At 44.0% G+C, this 16,405-nt stretch overlaps 1 protein-coding gene across 4 annotated transcripts in view; it reads left to right on the top strand.

The window, feature by feature from the left end:
- The window catches only part of tefu (Serine/threonine-protein kinase tefu), an 844,515-nt gene that overhangs the window by 179,064 nt on the left and 649,046 nt on the right, over positions 1-16,405 (top strand). For all 4 annotated transcript variants that reach the window (XM_070083426.1, XM_070083425.1, XM_070083427.1 and 1 more), the window contains exon 16: positions 6,942-7,190. In XM_070083426.1, the coding sequence (XP_069939527.1) occupies positions 6,942-7,190 (249 nt within the window). The remainder of the gene's footprint in view (positions 1-6,941; positions 7,191-16,405) is intronic.

Genomic DNA, 16,405 nt, shown 5'->3' with positions numbered 1-16,405 from the left:
ACCAGCCATATCCCACTGAGGTGGGGTGACCCAAAAGAAAAAACGAAAGTTTCTCCTTTTAAAGTTTGTAATATGTACAGGAGAAGGGGTTACTAGCCACTTGCTCCCGGCATTTTAGTCGCCTCTTACGACATGCATGGCTTACGGAGGAAGAATTCTGTTCCACTTCCCCATGGAGATGTCGTGACACTATTATCATGTAAAAAATATTTGTAATTTTTTATTCTGTGCTTTGTGCCTTTATTCTTGTTGGCTCGACTAATATTGCATTATCTTCATATGAACCATTGGCACCCATCAGTTACACAACCCAGGGCAACATGGGTTTAGAGCAGATTGCTCCTGCCTGTCTCAACTACTGGACCACTATGACAAGGTCTTGGATGCTCTAGAAGACAAACAAAATGCAGATGTAGTACAAGTACGATCCGACTTACAATCTGCTTGACATACGACCACTCGTATTTACGACTGTACTGTTTACAGCTTATTTTAAATTATTTTGTACTTTTCTGTTCATGCATACAAATGTTTTCTTATGTTTTCATGCATACAACTGTTTTGTATGCAAATAAACAACTGTTTGTGTTGTACACAATGTTTATCCTAAACCTTACAGTATAAAATACAATACTAAAAGCATAAGGTTCGACTTGCGTCCATTTTGACTTAAAACTGGTTGATCGGAACCAAGCTCGGTCATAAGTCAGATGGTGCTTGTATACACAGACTTTGTAAAAGCCTTTGACAGATGTGACCATAGTGTAATAGTGCACAAAATGCATGATAAAGGAAAAAGAGGAAAAGTTGGTAGATGGATCTATAATATCCTAACAAATAGAACAGAGTAGTAGTCAACAAAGTAAAGTCTGAGGTGGCTATGGTGAAAAGCTCTGTTCCACAAGGCACAGTACTCGCTCCCATCCTGTTACTCATCCTCATATCTGATACAGACAGGGCAGTAAGCCACAGCACCATGTCTTTGCATATGACACCCGAATTTGCATGACAGTGTCCTTCATTAAAGACATTGCAAGACTCTAGGCAGACATCAACCAAATCTTCAAATGGGCTGCAGAAAACAGTATTAAGTTCAATGATGAATAATTTCAATTGCTTCGATATGGAAAACATGAGGAAATTAAAACTACACCAGAGTATAAAACAAATTCCAGCCACACAATAGAACAAAATGCTAATGTAAAAGACCTGGGAGTGATAATGTCAGAGGATCTCATCTTCAAAAAGCACAACATTGTATCAATCACATCTTCTAGAAAACTAACAGGATGGATAATGAGAACCTTCAAAACTAGGGATGCCAAGCCCATGATGACACTCTTCAGGTCACTTGTTCTGTCTAGGCTGGAATATTGCTGCACACTAACAGCACCTTTCAAGGCAGGTGAAATTGCTGACCTAGAAAATGTAGAGAGAACCTTCATGGCACACACAACCATGATAAAACACCTCAGTTACTGGGAATGCTTGAAGTTCCTCAACCTGTACTCTCTAGAATGTCTGTCTGACTTTTTTGGGTTATCCTAGGTTCTCTACACATATGCTGCTATGTATGATAATTCTATGTAACTGTATTTGTGTATACCTGAATAAACTTACTTACTTACAGGTGGGAGAGATACATGATTATATACTCTTGGAAATTCCTAGAGGGATTAGTACCAAACTTGCACACGAATATCACTCCCTATGAAAGCAAAAGACTCAGCAAATGATGCAACATTCTCCCAGTGAAAAGCAGGGTGCCACTAGCCTGATAAGAGACAGCACAATAAGTGTCAGGGGCCCAAGACTGTTCAACTGCCTCCATGCATACATAAGAGGGATTACCAATAGACCCCTGGCTGTCTTCAAACAGGCACTGAACAAGCACCTAAAGTCAGTACCTGACCAACTGGGCTGTGGCTTGTACTTAGGGTTGCATGCAGCCAGCAGTAACAGCCTTGTTGATCAGGCCCTGATCCGCCATGAGGCCTGGTCACAGACCGGGCCACAGGGGCATTGACCCCCAAAACCCTCTTCAGGTATACTCCAGATATACCAAAGTGATTGAAAAAAGAAAACATATTCTTAATCATTCATTCCAAAGCTATTATTCCACAAGTGCAAAGGTATCACAGTCCAAATGTCCCTTCCAACTTTACCACCTCTGTGTCCACCCCTCCTTCAGAGTGCAGGCAGTGTACTTCCTTCAGAGTGCAGGCAGTGTACTTCCTTCAGAGTGCAGGCAGTGTTCTTCCTTCAGAGTGCAGGCAGTGTACTTCCTTCAGAGCACAGGCAGTGTACTTCCTTCAGAGTGCAGGCAGTGTTCTTCCTTCAGAGTGCAGGCAGTGTACTTCCTTCAGAGCACAGGCAGTGTACTTCCTTCAGAGTGCAGGCAGTGTTCTTCCTTCAGAGTGCAGGCAGTGTACTTCCTTCAGAGCACAGGCAGTGTACTTCCTTCAGAGTGCAGGCAGTGTACTTCCTTCAGAGTGCAGGCAGTGTACTTCCTTCAGAGTGCAGGCAGTGTACTTCCTTCAGAGTGCAGGCAGTGTACTTCCTTCAGAGCACAGGCAGTGTACTTCCTTCAGTGTGCAGGCAGTGTTCTTCCTTCAGTGTGCAGTCAGTGTACTTCCTTCAGAGTGCAGGCAGTATACTTCCTTCAGTGTGCAGGCAGTGTTCTTCCTTCAGTGTGCAGGCAGTGTACTTCCTTCAGAGTGCAGGCAGTGTACTTCCTTCAGAGTGCAGGCAGTGTTCTTCCTTCAGTGTGCAGGCAGTGTACTTCCTTCAGAGTGCAGGCAGTGTACTTCCTTCAGAGCACAGGCAGTGTACTTCCTTCAGAGTGCAGGCAGTGTACTTCCTTCAGAGTGCAGGCAGTATACTTCCTTCAGAGTGCAGGCAGTGTTCTTCCTTCAGTGTGCAGGCAGTGTACTTCCTTCAGAGTGCAGGCAGTGTACTTCCTTCAGAGTGCAGGCAGTGTTCTTCCTTCAGTGTGCAGGCAGTGTACTTCCTTCAGAGTGCAGGCAGTGTACTTCCTTCAGAGTGCAGGCAGTGTTCTTCCTTCAGTGTGCAGGCAGTGTACTTCCTTCAGAGTGCAGGCAGTGTACTTCCTTCAGAGTGCAGGCAGTGTACTTCCTTCAGAGCACAGGCAGTGTACTTCCTTCAGAGTGCAGGCAGTGTACTTCCTTCAGTGTGCAGGCAGTGTACTTCCTTCAGAGTGCAGGCAGTGTACTTCCTTCAGAGCACAGGCAGTGTACTTCCTTCAGTGTGCAGGCAGTGTTCTTCCTTCAGTGTGCAGGCAGTGTTCTTGCTTCAGAGCACAGGCAGTGTACTTCCTTCAGAGCACAGGCAGTGTACTTCCTTCAGAGTGCAGGCAGTGTACTTCCTTCAGTGTGCAGGCAGTGTTCTTCCTTCAGTGTGCAGGCAGTGTACTTCCTTCAGAGTGCAGGCAGTGTACTTCCTTCAGAGTGCAGGCAGTGTACTTCCTTCAGTGTGCAGGCAGTGTACTTCCTTCAGAGTGCAGGCAGTGTACTTCCTTCAGAGTGCAGGTACTGTACTTCCTTCGGAGTGCAGGTACTGTACCTCCTTTGGAGTGCAGGTACTGTACTTCCTTCAGAGTGCAGGTACAGTGGACCCCCGCATACCGTACGCATCACATAACGTTCAATCCGCATACCGCTCGCTTTTATCGCAAAAATTTTGCCTCGCATACCGCTCAAAAACCCGCTCACCGCTCTTCATCCGAGACGCGTCCAATGTGCACCCTTAGCCAGCCTCACATGTGCCGCCGGTGGCATTGTTTACCAGCCAGCCTCCGCGGTAACATCCAAGCATACAATTGGAACATTTCGTATTATTACAGTGTTTTTGGTGATTTTATCTGCAAAATAAGTGACCATGGGCCCCAAGAAAGCTTCTAGTGCCAACCCTACAGCAATAAGGGTGTTGTACACAGTGTTTATCCCAAATCTTACAGTATAAAATACAGTACTAACAGTATAAAAAGTAAAGTAAAAAATGAGATACCAAAATAAAACAATAAAATAAAGTCATTACAAATATGTGATGTTGATATTCAGTAGTAAGGTTCGACTTATGACCATTTCGACTTACGACCGGTTTCTCGGAACCGAACTCGGTCGTAAGTTGGATGGTACCTGTATATGTTTTTCTTCAACAAGTCAGCTGTCTCCCACCAAGGCAGGGTGACCCAAAAAGAAAGAGAATCCCCAGAAAGAAAATACTTTCACCTCACTCACACATAATCATTGTTTTTGTAGAGGTGCCCAGAATACAACAGTTTAGAAGCATATACATATAGAGATACACAACATATCCCTCCAAACTGCCAATATCCCAAACCCCTCCTTTTAAGTGCTGGCATTGTACTTCCCATTTCCAATACTCAAGTCTGGCTTTATAAAAGTAACTGATTTCCCTGAATTCCTTCACTAAATATTACCCTGATCACACTCCAACAGCTCGTCAAGTCCAAAAACCATTCGTCTCCATTGACTCCTATCTAACATGCTCATGCATGCTAGCTGGAAGTCCAAGCCCCTCGCCCACAAAGCCTCCTTTACCCCCTCCCTCCAACCTTTTTAAGGATGACCCCTACCCTGCCTTCCTGCCTCTACAGATTTATACACTCTCCATGTCATTCTACTTTGATCCATTCTCTCTAAATGACCAAACCATCTCAACAACCCCTCTTCAGCCCTCTGACTAAAACTTTTATTAACACCACACCTTCTAATTTCCACACTCTGAATTCTCTGCATAATATTTACACCACACATTGCCCTTAGAACAAATCCACTGCCTCCAGCAGCCTCTTCGCTGCAGCATTTACAACCCAAGCTTCACACCCCTGCTCTTCCTCATTTACAACAATGATCTTCCAAACATATCCCAACACCTGAAACCCATTCTCTTTGCTGATGACACTACTTATGTCATCTCCCACCCTAATCTTGCTACCCTCAACACCATTGTTAACGAGGAGCTGCTCAAAATATCGACTTGGATGACAGCCAATAAACTTACACTCTTAACACGGGCAAAACCTACTATATTATGTTTGGTGGCAGAGCAGGTGTTGCACAACTTAACATTAAGATTGACAACACTCTAATTGCCAGACATAATGAGGGCAAATTCCTTGGCCTATACCTCGACAACAGCCTAAATTTCAGCACCCATATCCAACACATAACAAAAAAAGTATCCAAAACGGTGGGGATCCTCTCCAAGATACGATACTACATGCCGCAAACCGCCCTTCTCACACTATACCATTCACTTATATATCCATACCTCACCTATGCTATCTGTGCTTGGGGTTCAACTGCAGCAACACACCTAAAGCCAATAATAACCCAACAAAAAGCTGGAGTAAGAATAATCACTAAATCCCATCCCTGGCAACACACTCCCCCACTCTTCATAGATCTAAACTTACTCCCTGTTCAGAACATCCACACTTACTACTGTGCAATCTCTATCTACAGGACCTTAAATTCCAATATTAACCTTGACCTAAAATGCTTTCTTAATAGTTGTGACAGGATCCACTGGCATAACACCAGACACAAACATCTCTATGACATTGCCCGTGTTCAACTAAACCTTTACAAAAATTCAATGTATTTCAAAGGACCTAAAATCTGGAACACCCTACCTGAAAACTCTAGAACTGCAGACACATTCATCACTTTCAAAACTACAGTTAGAAAACATCATATCTCCCTGATACACTTCGACAACTAACTACATGATAACCACCTGGTGGTTCACAATTACACTCACTCACCCAGAAATACTAATCTTAATCTTAAAATAATAAAGCCTAACTAGTCATAAGTTTGCCTACGATACTCCAATGTAGACACTTTGTATTGTGCCAGAACAAAAGCATTCACATTGCTAAACTCACAAATTATGATGTAGTCACTTAGCCTTAATACCATAATCTGTAAGGATTTAATGTTAAGAATTAATCTAAGTCTGCCCAAAATGCCTAGCCATGCTAGGTGTCCTAGTGGCCCCCTCTGTAATTAGTATTTTATAACATGTAAACCACACAATACCCAAAACCTGTAAACCCCACATTGTAACCCTTATAGAGAATAAACTTGAATTGAATTGAAATGAATTGAAAATAAGAGTGTTGGTACCACTACACTTTCATACATTCCCTTCTTTGCCTCCATTGCCAACGTTTTTTGTCTCCACGGATACCTCAACGCACCACTCACATTTTTCCCTCATCAGTTTTGTGGTTAACCTCATCCTTCATAAATTCATCCTCTGACATGCCAACTCCCAAATATCTGAAAACATTCACTTCTTCCAGACTCCCTCTCCCCAATGTGGTATCCAATTTTTCTCTATCTAAATCATTTGACACCCTCGTCACCTTACTCTTATCTATGTTCACTTTCAACTTTCTACCTTTACACACTTTCCCAGGCTCGTCCACTAACCTTTGCAGCTTTTCTTTAGAATTTCCCATAAGCATAGTATCATCAGCAAAAAGTAACTGTGTCAACTCCCATTTTGTATTTGATTCCCCATAATTTAATCCCACCCCTCTCCCCAACACCCTAGCATTTACTTCTTTTACAACCCCATCTATAAATATATTAAACAACCATGGTGACATTACACATCCCTGTCTAAGACCTACTTTTACCGGGAAGTAGTCTCCTTCTCTTCTACACACCCTAACCTGAGCCTCACTATCTGCATAAAAACTCTTTACAGCATTTAGTAACTTACCACCTATTCCACATACTTGCAACATCTGTCACCTTTGTACCCTATCCACTCTATCATATGTCTTTTCTAAATCTATAAATGCAATGAAAGCTTCCCTACTTATATCTAAATACTGTTCACATATAAATAAATAAATAAAGCAATTTTTCCTTCCTTTTCAGAGTGAATGGAAAAAGGTTGTGGAGTTTGATAACATTTGTTGCAACAGCAGCAGTGATGATGGTAATTCAGAATTTATTGTTCACATTGAGGATGTTCATGTGCTATCCAGCTTGTGTTGTGACCTGCCTCGTGCTCACTCCTTCCAGACTAACTCGGCCTCCAGAATGAAAACACTTTTGAAGGAAGTGAAGATTCTTGAGGAAGAAGAGAAATACATGATAGAAAGGGTGATTGCCTTTACAAAGAAAGTAAGTAAATTTTTTTTTTTTTTTTTTTTTTTTTTTTTTTTTTTTTTTTTTTTTCTGATACCAGTTTAAGTGTTCTTTTACATTCAGACAAGTACAGACATACATCACTAATACCTCACCAGTACCTCACTAATATCTCACTAATACCTCACCAATACCTCACTAATATCTCTCTAATACCTCACCAATACCTTACTAATATCTCAATAATACCTCACCAATACCTTACTAATATCTCACTAATACCTCACTAATATCTCACTAATACCTCACCAATATCTCACTAATATCTCAATAATACCTCACTAATATCTCTCTAATACCTCACCAATACCTTACTAATATCTCAATAATCCCTCACCAATACCTTACTAATATCTCAATAATACCTCACTAATATCTCAATAATACCTCACTAATATCTCAATAATACCTCACCAATCCCTCACCAATACCTCGCTAATATCTCGCTAATATCTCGCTAATGTGCTGGTTAAGGTTCCAGACCACTGCTGGGTTAAGTTTCAGACACTGCTGGGTAGGTTCCAGACCACTGCTGAGTTAGGTTCCAGACCACTGCTGAGTTAGGTTCCAGACCACTGCTGAGTTAGGTTCCAGACCACTGCTGAGGTAGATTCCAGATCACTGCTGCATTGAGCTCCAGACCACTGCTGAGTTAGGTTCCAGACCACTGCTGGGTTAGTTCCAAACCACTGCTTGGTTTGGTTCTAGAACACTACTGCATTAGTTCCAGACCACTGCTGGGCTAGGCTCCAGACCACTGCTGGGTTAGGTTCTAGACAATTGCTGGGTTAGGTTCCAGACCACTTCTGCATTAGGTTCCAGACCACTGCTGGGTTAGGATCCAGACCACTACTTGGTTAGGTTCCAGACCACTGCTGGGTTAAGTTCCATACCACTGCTGGGTTAGACTCCAGACCACTTCTGCATTAGGTTCCAGACCACTGCTGGGTTAGGTTCCAGACCACTGCTTGGTTAGGTTCCAGACCACTGCTGGGTTAGGCTCCAGACCACTGCTGGATTAGGTTCCAGACCACTGCTGTGTTAGGCTCCAGACCACTGCTGGGTTAAGTTCCAGACCACTGCTGTTTTAGGTTCCAGACCACTGCTGGGTTAGGTTCTAGACAATTGCTGGGTTAGGTTCCAGACCACTTCTGCATTAGGTTCCAGACCACTGCTTAGGTTCCAGACCACTGCTGGGTTAGGTTCCAGACCACTGCTGGGTTAGGCTCTAGACCACTGCTGGGTTAAGTTCCAGACCACTGCTGGATTAGGTTCTAGACAATTGCTGGGTTAGGTTCCAGACCACTTCTGCATTAGGTTCCAGACCACTGCTTAGGTTCCAGAACACTGCTGGGTTAGGTTCCAGACCACTGCTGGGTTATGCTCTAGACCACTGCTTTGTTAAGTTCCAGACCACTGCTGGGTTAGGTTCCAGACCACTGCTGGGTTAGGCTCCAGACCACTGCTGGGTTAGGCTCCAGACCACTGCTTGGTTAAATTCCAGACCACTGCTGGGTTAGGGTCTAGACAATTGCTGGGTTAGGTTCCAGACCACTTCTGCATTAGGTTCCAGACCACTGCTTAGGTTCCAGACCACTGCTGAGTTAGATTCCAGACCACTGCTGGGTTAGGATCCAGACCACTGCTTGGTTAGGTTCCAGACCACTGCTGGGTTAAGTTCCATACCACTGCTGGGTTAGACTCCAGACCACTTCTGCATTAGGTTCCAGACCACTGCTGGGTTAGGTTCCAGACCACTGCTTGGTTAGGTTCCAGACCACTGCTGGGTTAGGCTCCAGACCACTGCTGGATTAGGTTCCAGACCACTGCTGTGTTAGGCTCCAGACCACTGCTGGGTTAAGTTCCAGACCACTGCTGTTTTAGGTTCCAGACCACTGCTGGGTTAGGTTCCAAACCACTGCTGGGTTAGGTTCCAGACCACTTCTGGATTAGGTTCCAGACTACTACTGGTTAGGCTCCAGAGCACTGCTGGTTTAGGTTCCAGACCACTGCTGGGTTAGGCTCCAGATCACTGCTGGGTTAGGTTCCAGACCACTGGTAGGTTAGGTTCCAGACCACAGCTGGGTTAGGTTCCAGACCACTTCTGGGTTAGGTTCCAGACCACTGCTGGGTTAGGTTCCAGACCACTGCTGGGTTAGGTTCCAGACCACTGTTGGGTTAGGTTTCAGGCCACTGCTGGGTTAGGTTCCAGACCTCTTCTGGGTTAGGTTCCAGACCACTGCTGGGTTAGGTTCCAGGCCACTGCTGGGTTAGGTTACAGACCACTGCTGGGTTAGGTTCCAGGCCACTGCTGGGTTAGGTTCCAGACCACTGCTGGGTTAGGTTCCAGACCACTGCTGGGTTATGTTCCAGACCACTTCTGGGTTCCAGACCACTTCTGCATTAGCTTCCAGACCACTGCTGGGTTAGGTTCCAGACCACAGCTGGGTTAGGCTCTAGACCACTGCTGGGTTAGGCTCCAGATGACTGCTGGGTTAGGTTCCAGACCACTGCTGGGTTAGGCTCCAGACCACTTCTGGGTTAGGTTCCAGACCACTTCTGCATTAGGTTCCAGACCACTGATGGGTTAGGTTTCAGACCTCTGATGTGTTAGGTTCCAGACCACTGCTGGGTTAGGTTCCAGGTCACTGCTGGGTTAGGTTCCAGACCACTGCTGGGTTAGGTTCCAGATCACTTCTGGGTTCCAGACCACTTCTGCATTAGGTTCCAGACCACTGCTGGGTTAGGTTCCAGACCACAGCTGGGTTAGGTTCTAGACCACTGCTGGGTTAGGCTCCAGTCGACTGCTGGGTTAGGTTCCAGACCACTGCTGGGTTAGTCTCCAGACCACTTCTGGGCTAGGTTCCAGACCACTGATGGGTTAGGTTCCAGACCTCTTATGGGTTAGGTTCCAGACCACTGCTGGGTTAGGTTCCAGGCCACTGCTGGATTAGGTTCCAGACCACTGCTGGGTTAGGTTCCAGACCACTTCTGGGTTCCAGACCACTTCTGCATTAGGTTCCAGACCACTTCTGCATTAGGTTCCAGACCACTGCTTGGTTAGGTTCCATACCACTGCTGGGTTAGGCTCCAGACCACTGCTGGGTGAGGTTCCAGACCACTGCTGGGTTAGGTTTCAGAGCACTGCTGGGTTAGGCTCCAGACCACTGCTGGGTTAGGTTCCAGACCAATGCTGGGTTAGGTTCCAGACCACTGTTGGGTTAGGTTCCAGACCACTGCTGAGTTAGGTTCCAGACCACTGCTAGGTTAGGCTCCAGACCACTGCTGGGTTAGGCTCCAGACCACTTCTGGGTTAGGTTCCAGACCACTGCTGGGTTAGGCTCCAGACCACTGCTGGGTTAGGTTCCAGGCCACTGCTGGGTTAGGCTCCAGACCACTTCTGCATTAGGTTCCAGACCACTTCTGCATTAGGTTCCAGACCACTGCTTGGTTAGGTTCCATACCACTGCTGGGTTAGGCTCCAGACCACTGCTGGGTGAGGTTCCAGACCACTGCTGGGTTAGGTTCCATAGCACTGCTGGGTTAGGCTCCAGACCACTGCTATGTTAGGTTCCAGACCACTGCTGGGTTTGGTTCCAGACCACTGCTGGGTTAGGTTCCAGACCACTGCTGGGTTAGGTTCCAGACCACTGCTGGGTTAGGTTCCAGACCACTGCTGGGTTAGGTTCCAGACCACTGCTGGGTTAGGTTCCAGACCACTGCTGGGTTTGGTTCCAGACCACTGCTGGGTTAGGTTCCAGACCACTGCACATTATAACACACCTTTCCTGCATGACCTTTACTTTTTGCAAAATTATTATTATGCAATGTTGTGTTTGCATCAATAATTCGATGTATGAGATGAAGACTTTCCAGAGGTGATTGTTGCACTTCGCAAGACTTACTGAAGCCTCTTATTACATATTTATTGAAGCTTCGTGTTTATTGAAGGTTCTTATTATTTATTGAAGGGTTTTTATTATTTATTGAAGGTTCTTATTATTTATTAAGTATTTGTGGTGGCTGTGAGGATGAAAATGTAGAGTCTTAATCCTTTGAGGGTCCAGAGGCCAAATCTCAGAGTGACAACCATAGTCCAAGAATTTTACCCCCCAAATTTTGTTATTTTTTCTTATGAATTGGTAGAGAATCTTTTTCTGAAGGTAATAAAGCAAAAAGTATGAAATTTGATAGAAAAATTGACGAATTTTCACTCTTGCGAATTTTGACGAGTCAGCGATATTTACACATCGTCGATTTTGCCGACTTTGACTCCCATTTTAGGTCAGTGGCCCGGTGGCCTGGTGGCTAAAGCTCCCGCTTCACACACGGAGGGCCCGGGTTCGATTCCCGGCGGGTGGTAATTCCGACACGTTTCCTTACACCTATTGTCCTGTTCACCTAGCAGCAAATAGGTACCTGGGTGTTAGTCGACTGGTGTGGGTCGCATCCTGGGGGACAAGATTAAGGACCCCAATGGAAATAAGTTAGACAGTCCTCGATGACGCACTGACTTTCTTGGTTTATCCTGGGTGGCTAACCCTCCGGGGTTAAAAATCCGAACGAAATCTTATCTCTTATCTCTTAGTTACATAATTCCAGTCGACCAAATTCTTAGCTATTTCGCTAGTATTACTTCTGTTTTATCGATTGAGCAAAAGAAATTGCTCAGTCAGCTGTTTCAATTACCCAATAAAGTGTCTCCTGGTGTCGAAAAATATTCGAAAAAAAAAATTATTTTTTCTTAGGAAAATATGAAGATTATTTTTCCTTCATTCTTCATTCTCCTTAATTTTTCTCATATCCTGGGCAATGCTTTTGGTCACAAACTCCTCATAGCCGTAAAATTGATCTTCACCGACACTTCCATCTGTGTTAGAGCATTACTTGGGAAGAGAAGAGTCCCAGATTTGCCAGGGAGTCAGATACTTCTTACTGCTAGGCATGATGAACAAGGATGACTGAAATGGCATTCCTACAATGCACCACTGGCTCCCCGATTTTTTTTATATGGTGCACACTGACCATAGAGACCCATTCTCTCACATGTTGGTCTACCAGCTTTCTCCTGCTTGATTTGAAGCCGATAGAATTTTGGCATATTAATACGTCAAACACAGTGGCTCATGATTCATATATATACGACTGAAACAGTCAAAGGGTTAATAACCCAACAAAAAGCTGCTGTGTGGATGATTACCAGCTTCTGTGCTAGACAGCACATCCCACCACTTTTCAAAAGACTGAACTTGCTAAATGTATGTTTTAGACATACACTTGTATTACTATGCTTACTACATATACAGAACATTATACAGAACAGTCACAGTAAAAGGCACAAGGCACTCTTCAACATCCCTTGAGTCAGTCTCACACTATGCAAGAATGCTATGCACTGAAAGGGCCCAAAGATCTGGAACTCGCTACCCGAACTGGTAAAGGATCCCCTGACTGCTTATAAATTTAGAACTTTGCTAAAAATCATCTTATCTCTCAGTATTAACCAAATCAACCAAAACATCTGCTAATTAGTTATATTACATAAATTCTAGGCTTTTAACTTCTGCCAGTCCATGAAATATTACTGCCTGAACCATTACTTGTAATATTGTTTTTATTATGTGTAACTTAAAGATAATTATACCTATAAACCTGCACCTTGACTACCTCACATTAGTAAAAAGTTTAAATAAGATTGTAAAAGAGTTAACCACTGTTTCTTGTCTAGTTTCAAGTAGTACAGTGGACCCTCGGTTAACGCCTTTAATCTGTTACAGAGAGCTAGCCTTTAACCAATTTAGCCTTCAACCGAATTAATTTTCCCCATAAGAAATAATAGAAATCCAATTAATCCTTTCCAGACAGCCAAAAGTATTAAACAAAATAATTTTTTTACATGAAATATACATTTCCCTACACAGAAATGAATGATAAATGCAGAATAAACAATTATTAAATGTCATTTACCTTTATTGTGGAGTTGTTGATGAGTGATGTGCCAGCAGCAGGGGAAATTCAATTTTTCTATTGTTTGGAAGGGAAATTCCCTTCCATAAAGACTTCAGGTGCCAAATCCATTGGTGGGGCTACCTCCCTTCTTGCTTTTTTAATGCCACAAGGACCAGCTTGAGAGTCACTGTACCCCTGTTGCACCAAATATCTGTCCAGAGAGCTTTGTTTCTCATGTGCCCTTAGGATTACCCTAAAATGGGACAAAATAATGTCATTGTACATGTTACCAATACAGCTTGCAACAGCTGTGACAGGATAAAATTCATCCATAAATGCTTGCACCTTTGTAAACATTGTACACATTTCCTTAATCCTTGACTAAGGCAACTTCCTCCATCTCTCTTGCTCCTGCTCTGAAGCACATTCCTGAGCTGTGATCTGTTGCTATTGCACCTCAAGCTCTAGCAGGTCTGCAGTGGTTAGTTCTTCATTGTTGTTCTGCACCAATTCTTCCACATCCTTGCCACAAACCTCCAACCCCTTGGACTTCCCCAGTGACACAATAGTTTCCACTACTGGCATAGGCTCCTGAGGGTAAGCCTCAAACCCTTCAAAATCCTCTTTTGTACACATTGTGGCCACAGTTTCCTCCAAGCAGAGTTCAAAGTCCTGCAAGTCACTCCCTCCCAAGCCTTACCTATAAGGTTTATGCAACTGAGGATATTGAAGTGATCTTTCCAAATTCTCTTAGGGTCAATTCAGAGTCTGAGGTCACTTCAAAGCACTTTTGAAACACTGCTTTTGTGTAGAGTTTTTTGAAGTTTGAAATGACCTGCTGGTCCATGGGCTGGAGGAGAGGAGTGGTGTTAGGAGGCAAAAACTTCACTTTAACGAAGCTTAACTGCCCTGCAATTTGCTCTTGCAAGTCGTGAGGATGTGCAGGAGCATTGTTCATTATCAGGAGGCACTTAAGTGACAGTTTCTTTTCCAGGAGGTATTTTTTCACAGTGGGGCCAAACACACCATAAAACCAGTCCATGAAAATTTTCCTAGTGACCCATGCCTTAGTGTTTGATCTCCACATCATACACAAATTACCCTTGATGATATTGTTTTTCCTGAACACACTGGGAGTTTCAGAGTGATACACCACTAAAGGCTTCACTTTGCAATCACCATTAGCATTACTACACAACATTAATGTCAGCCTGTCTTTCGTAGGCTTATGTCCTGGAAGTTCCTTTTCCTCCTGAGTAATGTAGGTCCTTATTACAACCTAGGATTTCAAAGGCCTGTTATCCCAGGTGTAATGGGAGCAAAAGAAACACAGCAGAAAAAGTTTAGACTTATATTATCCTTCACCAATTTAGAACAGCAATATGTACACTATGTACAGTAATAAGTATAGTGCACGTCACGGTAAGCAAGGCAGAAATAGAAGCCACAAGATAGCAGACCGTGCTCAACCAGCTCTAGAATGGGAATGACAAGGGCAGACAGGAGAGCGGTATCCACATAACCTCTGCGATTGTCAATCCCACCTTCTTATTGGCTAGAACCTGGTCACTAGTTGAACGATGGGGCCCCATCACCAACTCTTAGCAACCTGGTTCGCTGGTTGGGGGAGATAGCCTGTAAATGAGGGTGTGTCCATGCGCCGAATAAAGGTTACGTACTCTTTGCATGCCACACCCCCACCCCCGAGAAGGCTCAGGATTAGGCTGCCACCTCCCAGTGGTAACCGTGCCGCCATGGCACAAAATAATGGGACCGCCTATCCTCTCCACCATCCAACTCTTAGATAGAGCTCAGCTTTCCTAGTGACCAAAAGCCAAACCCTAAACTCAGAGTGAGACAGCAGTCAGATAGGCCAACATAGGTCCAAGATACAAGCGGACGGTAGCCCGTATCCCCTCACTAAAAAAAAAACCCCACATCAGGGGATAAAAAAAAGAGCTTGAAAGGGGGTTACCACAAATACATCCTAACCTAAATAAAATATTAAACTAGACTCTTGACAAAGAGTCTGCCAACACATTTTCTTTGCCGGCAATATATTTAATTTTTATATTGTAGGGCTGCAGCCTGAGCGTCCAACGCATAAGCCTTGTGTTGTGATTCTTCATGGCTTGGAGATAGACTAACGGGTTGTGATCACTGTAGACTGTGACCACCTGTGATGTCTGGCCCACATAAACATCGAAATGCTCCAAAGCCAGTACCAGCGCGAGGGCTTCTTTTTCAATGGTAGAGTAAGCTCTCTGATGTGGCTGGAACTTGGCTGAAAAGTATGCGATTGGCTGCAGCTCCTTGTTCCCGATTTGTAATAGTACCGCCCCAACCCCAGACTCACAAGCATCAACCTGTAATGAAAAAGGTTTGGAGAAGTCTGGAGACAGGAGAATGGGTGCAGAGCACAATAATCTTTTTGCTTTATTAAAAGCAGTGTTACAATCTGACGTCCAATTAAAGGGAACTTTATGACTGGTAAGAGAGGTAAGAGGGGCTACAATATCTGAGAAATTCTTACAGAATCTTCTGTAAAATCCTATCATGCCTAGGAAACGTTGAAGAGATTTCCTATCATGAGGAACTGGATAATCTTTAATCGAAAGAATTTTAGCAAGTTTAGGTGCAACATTACCACTACCTACTTCATGGCCTAGAAAAGTGACAGTGGCCTGGCCAAAGGAAGATTTAGATAAATTAACTGTTAATTGGGAATTCTTAAAGGTCTCAAACAGAGCTTTAAGTCTAAGTAGGTGTTGATCCCAAGTATCAGACACCACAACAATATCATCTAGGTATGCTGCCGTGCCTTCAAGTCCTTTAATAGCCTGATGGATGAGTTTCTGGAATGAAGAGGGGGAATTTTTCATTCCGAAGGGGGTAACTGTATACTGATAATGACCTCCTGGAATTACGAAGGCAGAGATTTCCTTCGCCTTATCTGTCAAAGGTACCTGATAGTAACCTTTAAGGAGATCTAATTTGGACACAAAAGTAGCCTTACCCACAAAGTCAATTACGTCATCCAGACGAGGAAGAGGGTAAGCATCTGTGATTGTGACCTCGTTCACTTTACGGTAGTCTGTGCACATACGAAACCCTCCATCAGCCTTTTTTACTAGGATGCACGGTGAAGCCCATGGACTAGATGACTCCTCCACTAAACCATGTTCTAACAAGAAGTCTACTTCCTGCTGAAGTAGCCTTTGCTTTTCAGGATTAGCTCTGTA

Source organism: Cherax quadricarinatus, chromosome 9 (assembly GCF_038502225.1).
Source record: "Cherax quadricarinatus isolate ZL_2023a chromosome 9, ASM3850222v1, whole genome shotgun sequence".
NCBI lineage: Eukaryota > Metazoa > Arthropoda > Malacostraca > Decapoda > Parastacidae > Cherax > Cherax quadricarinatus.
Note: the sequence above shows the minus strand (reverse complement) of the source record. Positions and strands in the feature narration are given on the sequence as shown.